The 14,699-nt window shown below is 35.2% G+C and overlaps 1 protein-coding gene and 1 long non-coding RNA gene across 4 annotated transcripts; both read left to right on the top strand.

Annotated features, from left to right (window-relative positions):
• The first annotated feature begins 2,646 nt into the window (after positions 1–2,646).
• LOC130590106 (uncharacterized) lies at positions 2,647–5,295 on the top strand. Its single transcript, XR_008967768.1, has 3 exons — positions 2,647–3,335; positions 4,295–4,356; positions 5,153–5,295. It is a non-coding gene; the product is annotated as an uncharacterized LOC130590106 (long non-coding RNA).
• A 118-nt stretch (positions 5,296–5,413) lies between these two features.
• On the top strand, positions 5,414–10,276 carry LOC104904636 (uncharacterized). Of its 3 annotated transcripts, XM_057391973.1 has the most exons (3): positions 5,414–8,065; positions 9,030–9,091; positions 9,889–10,276. In XM_057391973.1, the coding sequence occupies exon 1, from the start codon at positions 6,039–6,041 to the stop codon at positions 6,966–6,968; it is 930 nt and encodes a 309-aa protein (XP_057247956.1). In that variant the 5' UTR covers positions 5,414–6,038; the 3' UTR covers positions 6,969–8,065; positions 9,030–9,091; positions 9,889–10,276. The 3 variants fall into 3 exon arrangements, with proteins under 3 accessions (XP_057247956.1, XP_057247957.1, XP_057247955.1); XM_057391974.1 differs by lacking the exon at positions 9,030–9,091; XM_057391972.1 differs by having other exon boundaries at positions 9,030–10,276.
• Positions 10,277–14,699: the final 4,423 nt, after the last annotated feature.

Raw genomic sequence — 14,699 nt, 5'->3', positions numbered from 1 at the left:
CCTTCTGTTACAATGTCTGGCATTATATGCCACCTTCTGATGGGGGATGAATATCCTCGGTGGCTTTGCCTTCTGTTATGATCTATGATGTTATATGTCACCTTCTGATGGGGGATGAATATCCTCGGTGGCTTTGCCTTCTGTTATGATCTATGATGTTATATGTCACCTTCTGATGGGGGATGAATATCCTCGGTGGCTATGCCTTCTCTGTACTCGCCAAAGTAACCAAAGAAAGTTTTTCTGATATGAAACGTGATAATGGAGATAATATGAACGAAAATGACTTTTAAATTCCTGATTCGAAGTGTATGTTTACGAAATGATTTTTACTATATTCTCTTCTCCCTGTTTGCAAAAGAAAATGAATTGAAATGAATTTACGTTGTTAGAGTAGTACGTTACTGAGCCTCGGCTCATGACGTTTTGTTTTTCTGTTTTAGGTATGCATATGAAGATGGGATGACGTAGCAGTGAGGATTAAATTACGTTAATTCACGCGACTATGACGGTTATGTAATCCAAGTTTATGATCACTAGATTTCGTAACATTAGTTATGCTTAAGCTATCTATATATATTTCTAGAATTACTACCACTATTATAGAGGTTTAATTATATGAAAGAATGTTGCCTTGTACTTTCCTGTGTGGAGAGTACGGCAGTGACGCACCGACTAAGCTAAGAAGGTCTTCCGCTGCTAATCCTTGCAATTAATTAACCTAATAGTGATGCTTAAAAGTCGGGGCGTTACAGAGTGGTATCAGAGCCAAGGTTCTGAGGACCATTAGTGAAACTCGGGTTTTCATGCCAACGAGTTTTTAGGGAAAAGAAAGTTAAAATGAGAAATAGGATATAAAAAGAAATAAAAGAATTAGGTTATAAAGTTATAAAATGGTTTTAAGAAGGAGATCTATATGATTATGAAAATGGTAAATAAAAACGATATGAGCGTGAGTGCTAGGAACGGGACGGGAACAATATTTTATATATTTATCTACGATGTTGTGCATGAACATGTGATGATTCTAATACAATTAATGTATTAGAAATGGCTTCAAGTGAAAGCGATCCTACTAATGGCGGAAATGGGAACCAAGAGCCTGATGTTTCACTAGATGAAATAAGGGCAAGACTTGACGTTTTACGAAATGACCCCGTATTCGGAGATGCCACGGGAGACGTTGCAAACGATAATCGAATGGATTTGATGAGGCTCGTGGTGATGGAACTACTACACGGGAATCGACAAAGGGCCAAGACGGAGCAAGAAGAATGCTCGAATACATTTAAAAGATTCTCTGCGCATAATCCGCCAACTTATGACGGCAAGCCAGACCCTACTGAATTCGAAGAATGGCTAAACAACATGGATAAGTTATTCGATGCCATTCAGTGTCCCGAAAAATGGAGAGTTAACTTTGCAGTATTTTATTTGAAAGGGCAAGCTGATCTCTGTGGAAAACCACCAAGGGCATGCAAAGTCAGCCTGGGTTCGGATGGGAAAAACTAAAGGAGGTTATGAGAAGCCAATTCTACCCTCAATCTCTGCAGCTCCAGATGGAATCCGAGTTCATCCAACTGAAGCAAAGGAACATGTCCGTTTAGAATATGCTGTGAAGTTTAACGAATTGGCTCGATTTGCTCCCGACCTAGTAACCACCGATCGTCAGAGAATGAATCGTTTCGAAGGAGGTTTGAACTTGGAACTTCAAGAAAAGCTTGCTGCGCATATGAGTAAGTCCTACCAAGAATTGTATGATAGAGCTATCAACGTCGAGCGAGAAAATGAAGCTTCGAAAAGAGATATACGAAAATAGTAAAAGAAAGAAAAACCCCAGATGGTCGATCCATCAACGATCCAACAAGAGGTGAACATGGGATTCTCGGAGAACAATCGTTATCAAAGACAACCCTCCAATGTAATAAGTGTGGTAAGCAAGGGCATTTGGAAAAAGATGTCGACAAGGGACAGGTCAATGTTTCCGATGCGGTAAGCGAGACACTTGGTTAGAGATTGTCCCATGCCAGACTTCTCGAAACCAACATAGCGAACACTACATCCTAGACGAACTCAAGGAAGCGGACAAATTTCCGGATATAAGGGCACCACAAGTAACACCAACGTTAACAGAAACCCTGCACGAGGATCTTCGCAAGCTGGAAGAGTATACTGATGCAATCAACTGGAGCTGATAAACATGAAAATAACGATAATGAAACCTTCTCTACTCCTGAGCTTAAATCGTTGTACGAATTGACGAACTCATATTATATGACGCTATTGCTACGTATTATGATAGTTTTAAGACGCGTTTATGTGTTAACAATCTAAATAAAATGTGAAACTATTTCCGTGAAACGTGGTACCGATTTTTCTCAAGTTTCGAGGACGAAACTTTTTTCTAAGGGGGTAAGGATGTAATACCCCGAAAAATTTAAACTTGCTTAAATTAAATAATAATCATTAGTGGCTAAATTTTTTTCATTTAATAATTAGTTATAATCGAATTTCGTTATTTTATGTCCAATGGATAATTAGTTCGTTAAAAATATGTATACATTATGTATGGTTAAGAGTTACAAATAAATAACAAATTAATTACTAAAGAAATTCATGACATAAAAAGGAAAAAAAAAAAGAGAAAGAAAGAAAAAAAAAAAAAAAAAAAGAAAAAGGAAAAGAAAAGAAGAAATTGAAAGAAACAGAAAAACATTTTCTTCTCCTTCGACCCATTTCAGTTTTCTTTTCTCAAACAACCCACCCATGAATTTCTAACTCTAAAATGGATTATTCTTGCTCAATCAAACTCATATTCATAAAAATTCATTTCTCAACCAAATCACCCAATAACCCATTTTTGGTAATTCAATTCCATCAATTCATTTGGGCAGAAATTGAAACTCAACCATGGCTATAAATAGCCATGTTCATCTCCTCAAACCATTCACTCAAACCATTTGAGTTTTCGTCGGAAAACCGCCACCCAAACCACCCTCAAATTCCTCTGTTTTCACAACTTTCTCTCTCCTCTGTTTTCGTTCAACCACCGCAGCACCACCACCCACCGCCACCGTCGCCATAACCGCTACCCCCTGATTCTGCGCGAAACAACAACCACCGCACCGTCAACCAGAACCTCTCCCTCCTCTCTCCCAGTTTCCCCCTCTCTGTCGTGTCTCCCTCCTCGTCGCATCGTTGACCCGCGCGCACCGCCCAGCACCACCGAGCCCGCGCCGTCCCGCCGTACCACCCCCTTATTTTCTGCCCCGCCTCGCCGGAGCTTCGTTCGTTCTCCCTTGCTCTCTGGTTCACGATATTCGGTTGAAGCAGAGGTATGTTTCAACATACCTGCTCTCCCCTTTATATGTTGTGTTATACTTTCGTTGGGCTTTCAAGCTTAAAAGTTTGACAAATTATTTGGGCTGATTTTATAAATCAGTAAATGAAAATAGATTAAGTGAGATATATAGTTAAATTCTTTAACTCACTTGGATTAATATTGATGGTTAGTTAAAATATGATGAAACTCACTATAAAGTATGACTCTTTTAATTTAATTATTATGAACTTAACTAGGACTCACGATTAAATAATGATACAATATGTCATAATGTTATATTTCATACTTGTTTACAACTAAAATATAACAGAACTTAATATATATATGTATGTATGTAATCCTTGCAATTTGATTATTATGAGACTAGATCGTGACTAATAAACGATTAAATAACGATATACTATGCGATAATCTTAATATTATATCTCATACAACTCTAACATATCAACTAAAGAGTAATATTAATTAAGTATAGTTTACTTGTTAATTTATATATATAATAACGTAGCAGACACTTGTGTATAGAGTTCAAATTTCAAGAATTAAAGTGTTATATTCCGAAGTCCATAATTACAAATTATTAATCCCGATTCATGAACCATAAGATTAATGACCTTGTTTTAATTTATAAAATGACAATAATATGTTTAAAGGGACCCTATGGCTAATAGAATGAGGTTCTGAATTAAAGGTTAACAAAAATTATAACGTTTTGAAATTATAAAATACGAAGTGGTTAGACGTCGTCTATAATCACACATAATGAATTATAATTTAAACGTTAAGTCGTCAAGTATAAAGAATGCTTATGACTATTACTAACCACAAAGACGGTAATATATAAAACTCCTACACACCTCTAAAAGGACACATGATGGAAACGGATCAGTAAACTCAGAATTCCGAATAAAATATTAATAAGTCTTCATTAATTCTTGAATTTATTATTAGATTAAAACGGAAGAAATATTACAAGCATTCCCTACGATCAAGGTTGTTAAGCAGGATTCCAGGTAACGTCTACTGCTAACACCCGCACTCCCCTTCCACTCTGTTTTATAGTGATGTTTTATGCTATATTTTATATGGTGTGCGGGATATGAAATGTTTTGTGAATGATTTGATGACGTTGTGCAATGACTTTATTATGATTTCTGAAAACTACTCAAAAGAAACGAAACATGATAAATGAAAGTGAAAGATGGTGAATGGCAGTACTATGTTCTCTGGGTCGTGCACGTGTCATTCTGTTATGTTATCTGGCGGCAACACCACCTTCTGATGGGGGACAACGTCCTCGGTGGCACCCGCATTATGGCATTATATGCCACCTTCTGATGGGGGATAAATATCCTCGGTGGCTTTGCCTTCTGTTACAATGTCTGGCATTATATGCCACCTTCTGATGGGGGATGAATATCCTCGGTGGCTTTGCCTTCTGTTTAGATCTATGATGTTATATGTCACCTTCTGATGGGGGATGAATATCCTCGGTGGCTTTGCCTTCTGTTATGATCTATGATGTTATATGTCACCTTCTGATGGGGGATGAATATCCTCGGTGGCTATGCTTCTCTGTACTCGCCAAAGTAACCAAAGAAAGTTTTTCTGATAATGAAACGTGATAATGGAGATAATATGAACGAAAATGACTTTTAAATTCCTGATTCGAAGTGTATGTTTACGAAATGATTTTTACTATATCTTCTTCTCCCTGTTTGCAAAAGAAAATGAATTGAAATGAATTTACGTTGTTAGAGTAGTACGTTACTGAGCCTCGGCTCATGACGTTTTGTTTTTCTGTTTTAGGTATGCATATGAAGATGGGATGACGTAGCAGTGAGGATTAAATTACGTTAATTCACGCGACTATGACGGTTATGTAATCCAAGTTTATGATCACTAGATTTCGTAACATTAGTTATGCTTAAGCTATCTATATATATTTCTAGAATTACAAAACTGTTATAGAGGTTTAGTTATATGAAAGAATGTTGCCTTGTACAGTTGTACTTTCATGTGTGGAGAGTACGGCAGTGACGCACCGACTAAGCTAAGAAGGTCTTCCGCTGCTAATCTTGCAATTAATTAACCTAATAGTGATGCTTAAAAGTCGGGGCGTTACAGAGTGGTATCAGAGCCAAGGTTCTGAGGACCATTAGTGAAACTCGGGTTTTCATGCCAACGAGTTTTTAGGGAAAAGAAAGTTAAAATGAGAAATAGGATATAAAAAGAAATAAAAGAATTAGGTTATAAAGTTATAAAATGGTTTTAAGAAGGAGATCTATATGATTATGAAAATGGTAAATAAAAACGATATGAGCGTGAGTGCTAGGAACGGGACGGGAACAATATTTTATATTATTTATCTACGATGTTTGTGCATGAACATGTGATGATTCTAATACAATTAATGTATTAGAAATGGCTTCAAGTGAAAGCGATCCTACTAATGGCGGAAATGGGAACCAAGAGCCTGATGTTTCACTAGATGAAATAAGGGCAAGACTTGACGTTTTACGAAATGACCCCGTATTCGGAGATGCCACGGGAGACGTTGCAAACGATAATCGAATGGATTTGATGAGGCTCGTGGTGATGGAACTACTACACGGGAATCGACAAAGGGCCAAGACGGAGCAAGAAGAATGCTCGAATACATTTAAAAGATTCTCTGCGCATAATCCGCCAACTTATGACGGCAAGCCAGACCCCTGAATTCGAAGAATGGCTAAACAACATGGATAAGTTATTCGATGCCATTCAGTGTCCCGAAAAATGGAGAGTTAACTTTGCAGTATTTTATTTGAAAGGGCAAGCTGATCTCTGGTGGAAAACCACCAAGGGCATGCAAAGTCAGCCTGGGTTCGGATGGGAAAAACTAAAGGAGGTTATGAGAAGCCAATTCTACCCTCAATCTCTGCAGCTCCAGATGGAATCCGAGTTCATCCAACTGAAGCAAAGGAACATGTCCGTTTTAGAATATGCTGTGAAGTTTAACGAATTGGCTCGATTTGCTCCCGACCTAGTAACCACCGATCGTCAGAGAATGAATCGTTTCGAAGGAGGTTTGAACTTGGAACTTCAAGAAAAGCTTGCTGCGCATATGAGTAAGTCCTACCAAGAATTGTATGATAGAGCTATCAACGTCGAGCGAAAAATGAAGCTTCGAAAAGAGATATACGAAAATAGTAAAAGAAATGAAAAACCCCATGATGGTCGATCCATCAACGACTCCAACAAGAGGTTGAACATGGGATTCTCGGAGAACAATCGTTATCAAAGACAACCGCTCCAATGTAATAAGTGTGGTAAGCAAGGGCATTTGGAAAAAGACTGTCGACAAGGGACAGGTCAATGTTTCCGATGCGGTAAGCGAGACCACTTGGTTAGAGATTGTCCCATGCCAGACTCTCGAAACCAACATACGAACAACTACAATCCTAGACGAACTCAAGGAAGCGGACAAATTTCCGGATATAAGGGCACCACAAGTAACACCAACGTTAACAGAAACCCTGCACGAGGATCTTCGCAAGCTGGAAGAGTATACATGATGCAATCAACTGGAGCTGATAAACATGAAAATAACGATAATGAAACCTTCTCTACTCCTGAGGCCTAAATCGTTGTACGAATTGACGAACTCACATTATATGACGCTATTGCTACGTATTATGATAGTTTTAAGACGCGTTTATGTGTTAACAATCTAAATAAAATGTGAAACTATTTCCATGAAACGTGGTACCGATTTTTCTCAAGTTTCGAGGACGAAACTTTTTTTCTAAGGGGGTAAGGATGTAATATCCCGAAAAATTTAAACTTGCTTAAATTAAATAATAATCATTAGTGGCTAAATTTTTTTCATTTAATAATTAGTTATAATCGAATTTCGTTATTTTATGTCCAATGGATAATTAGTTCGTTAAAAATATGTATACATTATGTATGGTTAAGAGTTACAAATAAATAACAAATTAATTACTAAAGAAATTCATGACATAAAAAGGAAAATAAAAAAAAAGAGAAAAGAAAAGAAAAAAAGAAAAAAAAAAGAAAAAGGAAAAGAAAAAGAAGAAATTGAAAGAAACAGAAAAACATTTTCTTCTCCTTCGACCCATTTCAGTTTTCTTTTCTCAAACAACCCACCCATGAATTTCTAACTCTAAAATGGATTATTCTTGCTCAATCAAACTCATATTCATATAAAATTCATTTCTCAACCAAAATCACCCAATAACCCATTTTTGGTAATTCAATTCCATCAATTCATTTGGGCAGAAATTGAAACTCAACCATGGCTATAAATAGCCATGTTCATCTCCTCAAACCATTCACTCAAACCATTTGAGTTTTCGTCGGAAAACCGCCACCCAAACCACCCTCAAATTCCTCTGTTTTCACAACTTTCTCTCTCCTCTGTTTTCGTTCAACCACCGCAGCACCACCACCCACCGCCACCGTCGCCATAACCGTACCCCTGATTCTGCGCGAAACAACAACCACCGCACCGTCAACCAGAACCTCTCCCTCCTCTCTCCCAGTTTCCCCCTCTCTGTCGTGTCTCCCTCCTCGTCGCATCGTTGACCCGCGCGCACCGCCCAGCACCACCGAGCCCGCGCCGTCCCGCCGTACCACCCCTTATTTTCTGCCCCGCCTCGCCGGAGCTTCGTTCGTTCTCCCTTGCTCTCTGGTTCACGATATTCGGTTGAAGCAGAGGTATGTTTCAACATACCTGCTCTCCCCTTTATATGTTGTGTTATACTTTCGTTGGGCTTTCAAGCTTAAAAGTTTGACAAATTATTTGGGCTGATTTTATAAATCAGTAAATGAAAATAGATTAAGTGAGATATATAGTTAAATTCTTTAACTCACTTGGATTAATATTGATGGTTAGTTAAAATATGATGAAACTCACTATAAAGTATGACTCTTTTAATTTAATTATTATGAACTTAACTAGGACTCACGATTAAATAATGATACAATATGTCATAATGTTATATTTCATACTTGTTTCAACTAAAATATAACAGAACTTAATATATATATGTATGTATGTAATCCTTGCAATTTGATTATTATGAGACTAGATCGTGACTAATAAACGATTAAATAACGATATACTATGCGATAATCTTAATATTATATCTCATACAACTCTAACATATCAACTAAAGAGTAATATTAATTAAGTATAGTTTACTTGTTAATTTATATATATATATAATAACGTAGCAGACACTTGTGTATAGAGTTCAAATTTCAAGAATTAAAGTGTTATATTCCGAAGTCCATAATTACAAATTATTAATCCCGATTCATGAACCATAAGATTAATGACCATTGTTTTAATTTATAAAATGACAATAATATGTTTAAAGGACCCTATGGCTAATAGAATGAGGTTCTGAATTAAAGGTTAACAAAAATTATAACGTTTTGAAATTATAAAATACGAAGTGGTTAGACGTCGTCTATAATCACACATAATGAATTATAATTTAAACGTTAAGTCGTCAAGTATAAAGAATGCTTATGACTATTACTAACCACCAAAGACGGTAATATATAAAATCCTACACACCTCCTAAAATGGACACATGATGGAAACGGATCAGTAAACTCAGAATTCCGAATAAAATATTAATAAGTCTTCATTAATTCTTGAATTTATTATTAGATTAAAACGGAAGAAATATTACAAGCATTCCCTACGATCAAGGTTGTTAAGCAGGATTCCAGGTAACGTCTACTGCTAACACCCGCACTCCCCTTCCACTCTGTTTTATAGTGATGTTTTATGCTATATTTTATATGGTGTGCGGGATATGAAATGTTTTGTGAATGATTTGATGACGTTGTGCAATGACTTTATTATGATTTCTGAAAACTACTCAAAAGAAACGAAACATGATAAATGAAAGTGAAAGATGGTGAATGGCAGTACTATGTTCTCTGGGTCGTGCACGTGTCATTCTGTTATGTTATCTGGCGGCAACACCACCTTCTGATGGGGGACAACGTCCTCGGTGGCACCCGCATTATGGCATTATATGCCACCTTCTGATGGGGGATAAATATCCTCGGTGGCTTTGCCTTCTGTTACAATGTCTGGCATTATATGCCACCTTCTGATGGGGGATGAATATCCTCGGTGGCTTTGCCTTCTGTTATGATCTATGATGTTATATGTCACCTTCTGATGGGGGATGAATATCCTCGGTGGCTTTGCCTTCTGTTATGATCTATGATGTTATATGTCACCTTCTGATGGGGGATGAATATCCTCGGTGGCTATGCCTTCTCTGTACTCGCCAAAGTAACCAAAGAAAGTTTTTCTGATAATGAAACGTGATAATGGAGATAATATGAACGAAAATGACTTTTAAATTCCTGATTCGAAGTGTATGTTTACGAAATGATTTTTACTATATTCTCTTCTCCCTGTTTGCAAAAGAAAATGAATTGAAATGAATTTACGTTGTTAGAGTAGTACGTTACTGAGCCTCGGCTCATGACGTTTTGTTTTTCTGTTTTAGGTATGCATATGAAGATGGGATGACGTAGCAGTGAGGATTAAATTACGTTAATTCACGCGACTATGACGGTTATGTAATCCAAGTTTATGATCACTAGATTTCGTAACATTAGTTATGCTTAAGCTATCTATATATATTTCTAGAATTACTACCACTATTATAGAGGTTTAATTATATGAAAGAATGTTGCCTTGTACTTTCCTGTGTGGAGAGTACGGCAGTGACGCACCGACTAAGCTAAGAAGGTCTTCCGCTGCTAATCCTTGCAATTAATTAACCTAATAGTGATGCTTAAAAGTCGGGGCGTTACACTATCAATTAAGAGTGGTATGTATCCACTAGTATTGTGTAATTGAATCAGATTTTTATATATTAATTGATTTATTCATTTGTAGTTATTTAGTAATGAGTCCGATTTTCTTAATTAATTGAGCTATTCATTTCTAGGTAAGGAGTAATTGCCCATTTGTCAGAATTTAGTTCACTACTTGAATTTGAATGTCATTATGGTCTGTTTGGATTATGGAATTTCATTCGAAATTTCGGAATTGCGTCAAATTATTTTTTGGATTATTTAAGAACTTGAAATTGTTTTTGGCCCAAGTCACGGCTTATAAGAAATAAGTCAAAATTGGACAATTTAAAATCCAACCAAAAAAGACGTCATTTCAAATCAAAAATAACGATCAGTCTTTTTTTAATCTCATAAGTCATATGCTCTCAATCACTCTCCCCCTTCCTCTCTCTCACTCTCCCACCATTCCTCCTTCTACGAATCGAGAAATTAAGGTTTAATTCATACCAATATTTCATAACTTAGCATTGTCTCACTGACAATAAGAACTTTCAAATAAGCTAGTGCATATGAATCCAATTAATAAGGTATAGGATAATCAAGCAATCAGAATTATCATGGTTAAGGTTCAACCTTACTATAGATCAAATATCTACCACATAATAATAATTTATAGATTGACTTACAAATCAAAATAAACAAAAGTAAAATCATAACTTGATAGATGGAAAAGAAAAACTTGGTCAAAGTAGATATTGAGTCTTGAATAACAAAGATTGAATTAATGTGCATTATCATTATTGCTAATCTCTATCCTATCAATTGAGCTATTCGTTCTATTTGTTCACCATTACTATACTCTTAATCAGATTGTCTTCTTGCATTACTTGATATTTATATTTATATTCAATTTATAATTGGTTTTCTATAAGAATTATACATGGTTATGAAACTTTAATTTGTTTATGGATTCACATTATTTGAAATAATTCGATCGTAAGATCGAATAGGTTATCACACATCGAATAAAGATTAAAAGAAGACTTTTTTTTTTGGTACAAAAGGAGAAGTTAGGGCACTCTTCTCTAAAGGGAGTAACCTAACAAATCTAGGTTTACAAAATAGGCAAGTGTAGGATCATTTCCTGTGTCAACGTCCACCACCGCAGCAGAAATAGTGTGACCTTTTTTAGATAGATAGTTTGTTGTGCAGTTGGCTTTGCGGAAAATGTGATCTATGGAACAAATAGTCATTTGACTAATTTTCAACCGGATGTCATTGATGAGAGTGTTAATGCTCCATGGACATGAATATCGACCTTGAAGAATGTGAATTACCACCTGGTTGTCTCCTTCGACATAAATGTTCCGCATAAAAATAAGACCACTGCGTAATCCTCATGCCTCAGCTACAAGAGCTGAAGTTTGACCAAAATGATAAGTTTGGGATGCTAATACTTGTCCGGTAGAGTTACGGATGATTACACCAGCCGAAGCGGAGGTCGTCCTAACAACAGAGCCATCAAAATTAAGTTTACACCATCCTTGCGGTGGGGGGCGCCATTGAACAGAAACTCTAGTAGGTGGCCTGCACAGAGGGAGGGAAGAGATAGTGTGAGAGATATCTACCAATGAACGAGCGGTCCATTCCTGTTGCAAATACCAGGCTCTGTAGTATATACGATCTATGTTGACATTACTTCTTTCAAAAACAATAGAATTGTGTTCTTTCCATATGCTCCAAAGGCTATAGCTAACCAAACGAATAACCTTAGGACGGTGACGAAGTGAGGCAAGACATTGTTCAATATTAGTAGGTACAATAGACCAATTTTTTTGCCTTATATGATTAGAGTTCCAATATTCTTGAGTAATAGGGCATGTAAAGAAAAGATGACTTATGGTTTCAGTTCCTGTATGACTTAAAAGTAGACTTATGTTTCTAACTAAATGTTGTTATTGCCAATAGTTTATGCATTTCAATTTGTTCATGGCTTTCTCTGCTCCTTGTATCTCCCACATTCCTAACAAGCAACAATAAGTTGTTTTAGAGAGTTCAGGGTTCACCTTGATCTTTTGCACTATTTGATAGTGAATATTCTATTGTGCTTCCAGGAGCATGGTGTACACGATGCACCCAGTAAATTTGTTCCATTTTTTATGAGTGAATGTTCTATTTCAACAAATGTTCATTTTAAGCATATTTTTCAACGAAAAAATCTGTTCTATATTCCGTGAAAATTGTTCTAATTTCAATAAATAAATGTTCTACTTCAATTATTGTTCGCTTTAAGCATATTTTTCGGCAAAAACATATGTTCTATTTTCCATTAAAATTGTTCTATTTTCAATAAGCAAATGTTCTATTTTAATAAATATTCGTTTTAAGCTTATTTTTCAGTAGAAAATTATGTTCTATTTTCCATTAAAATTGTTTTATTTTCACTAAGCAAATGTTCTATTTTAATAAATATTCGTTTTAAGCTTATTTTTCAGTAGAAAATTATGTTATATTTTCCGTGAAAATTGTTCTATTTTGGATAAGCAATTGTTCTATTTAAAAAATGTTCATTTACAGCTTATTTTTCAATAAAAAATATTTTCTATTTTTCGTAAAAATATGTTCTATGTTTCATGAGCAAATATTCTATTTAAGTAATGAATTATGGTAATGTTCCACTTCAATAGTAAAATGTTCATTTTCATAATTGAATTCCGATAATGTTTTACTCCAATAGTAAAATGTTCCTTTTCAAATCGTTCATTTGAAAAAATGGAAAGCCTTCTTATTGGATGATCATGATACTTTCCAAAAATCGAAATTCTTGATCAATGGAGGATATCTGATTTGTTTGTTGTTTAGAACCGATCAGTTGACTCTTATAAAAAAAAAAATATTAATAAAGTGTACTCTTGTAATGCTCCATTTCAAAAGTAAAATGTTCGTTTTATTTGTAAGTGAATTCCTGTAATGTTCTATTTCAACAGTAAAACGTTCGTTTTGATTATCATAAATGTTCTATTTTGCGTAAAGGGAGTACAATTCTCAATTGTGCTCCTTAATTTGATAGATTCTCACCATTAGTCATCCCTATAAATGTTATCAATATATGAAATATTGAAGAGTTTCACTAATTCTAACACAATTGTGATATTGGCATTTATTTTAGTAAACCTTACTCGGTTACGCCACAAAACTCTTGATGGACACAAAAGGCTCTTGACGTATAAATTATATCGACAATTAATGATAACACATTAAGAGAATCCCAATTCAATTAAACCAAGTACGTGGCATTATTATACGCCACATCAACGGTGCATGCATGCATGTATATCATTATCATATATATTCGGTTCATATATATAATATACCTAATCAATTAATGATCAAATCAGAACATAGTTATTAATGGAAAAAACTTTATCTATTCAATAGGTCAACAACCCGTTACTAATAGAAATGATAAATAGTGGAATCCAACTCATCCGTTTTAATAGTTTTTTAATACTCTATTTGACTATTTCTAGTGGGTTAACTACCCACCGGGTAAATGTAGCATTTGCCCGTTATTAATCTCTCTTTATCTAATAATCTCGTAGAAAACTAGAACCATACAATGTCTTCCACCAGTTTTAATTTGCTAATAACAATGAACGTGATAAAAAAGAGATGATTTTTCTTCGATAATGTAGTTTAGTTTGACTGGTTTCAGTGATCAAGATGTTAATACATTATAGATTATAGTAATAGTAGTAGTCTATATACATCTTAACCTTGCATGTAACGTGCTACTAGTATTTCTATTAAATTAGTTTAGAAAACAATGATGTATGTTGTTCAAAGGATCAGAATAATTAACAGATTCATTACGGCTCATTTGTCAACTATTAGAGACATTTAATCTTCTAATTACCCGATAATCAAGAACATTAATCCCTAAATACTTAATTAATCCGCCGCACACGTACTGTGCGTCACGTGTGTGTATGTAATTAAGGAAAACAATAGCATTAAGCATGCATGTGCATGCAGGGATTGTGTGCAGTGTGCACCATGCAACGAATGTTATTGGGATACCAATTGGCTTCTTTGTTTTTCCCTATTATTTTTTGTCACGTACTTTCTTAAACCTGATAAGATAATACTCATACAAACAGAATTTTACACAGCAAAATGCTCCCTCTGTCCCAAAATATAATTTTCATTTTCCTTTTTTTCACGGTAATTTATACAAGTAGAATATATACTACCTCTGTTTTTATTTAGTTGCAACGTTTTGACTTTCACGATTGCCAATGTATAATTTCAAATCGTTTTATCTCTAATTGTATGTAAGTAAAAATTATAAAAATTTGATATTATGAAAGCTTACATCGAAACGAATCAAACAAGACCCCACATGACTATATTTTGTTTAACATATAAATCAATAAATGTGGTCAAATAAGAGAACATGAATAGTGCAATTTGTCAAACGTTGCAACTAAAAGAGAACGGAGGTAGTATATAAGAG

This window comes from Beta vulgaris, chromosome 9, assembly GCF_026745355.1.
Source record: "Beta vulgaris subsp. vulgaris cultivar EL10 chromosome 9, EL10.2, whole genome shotgun sequence".
Classification (NCBI taxonomy): Eukaryota; Viridiplantae; Streptophyta; class Magnoliopsida; order Caryophyllales; family Amaranthaceae; genus Beta; species Beta vulgaris.
This window is presented reverse-complemented; position numbering and strand designations above follow the sequence as displayed.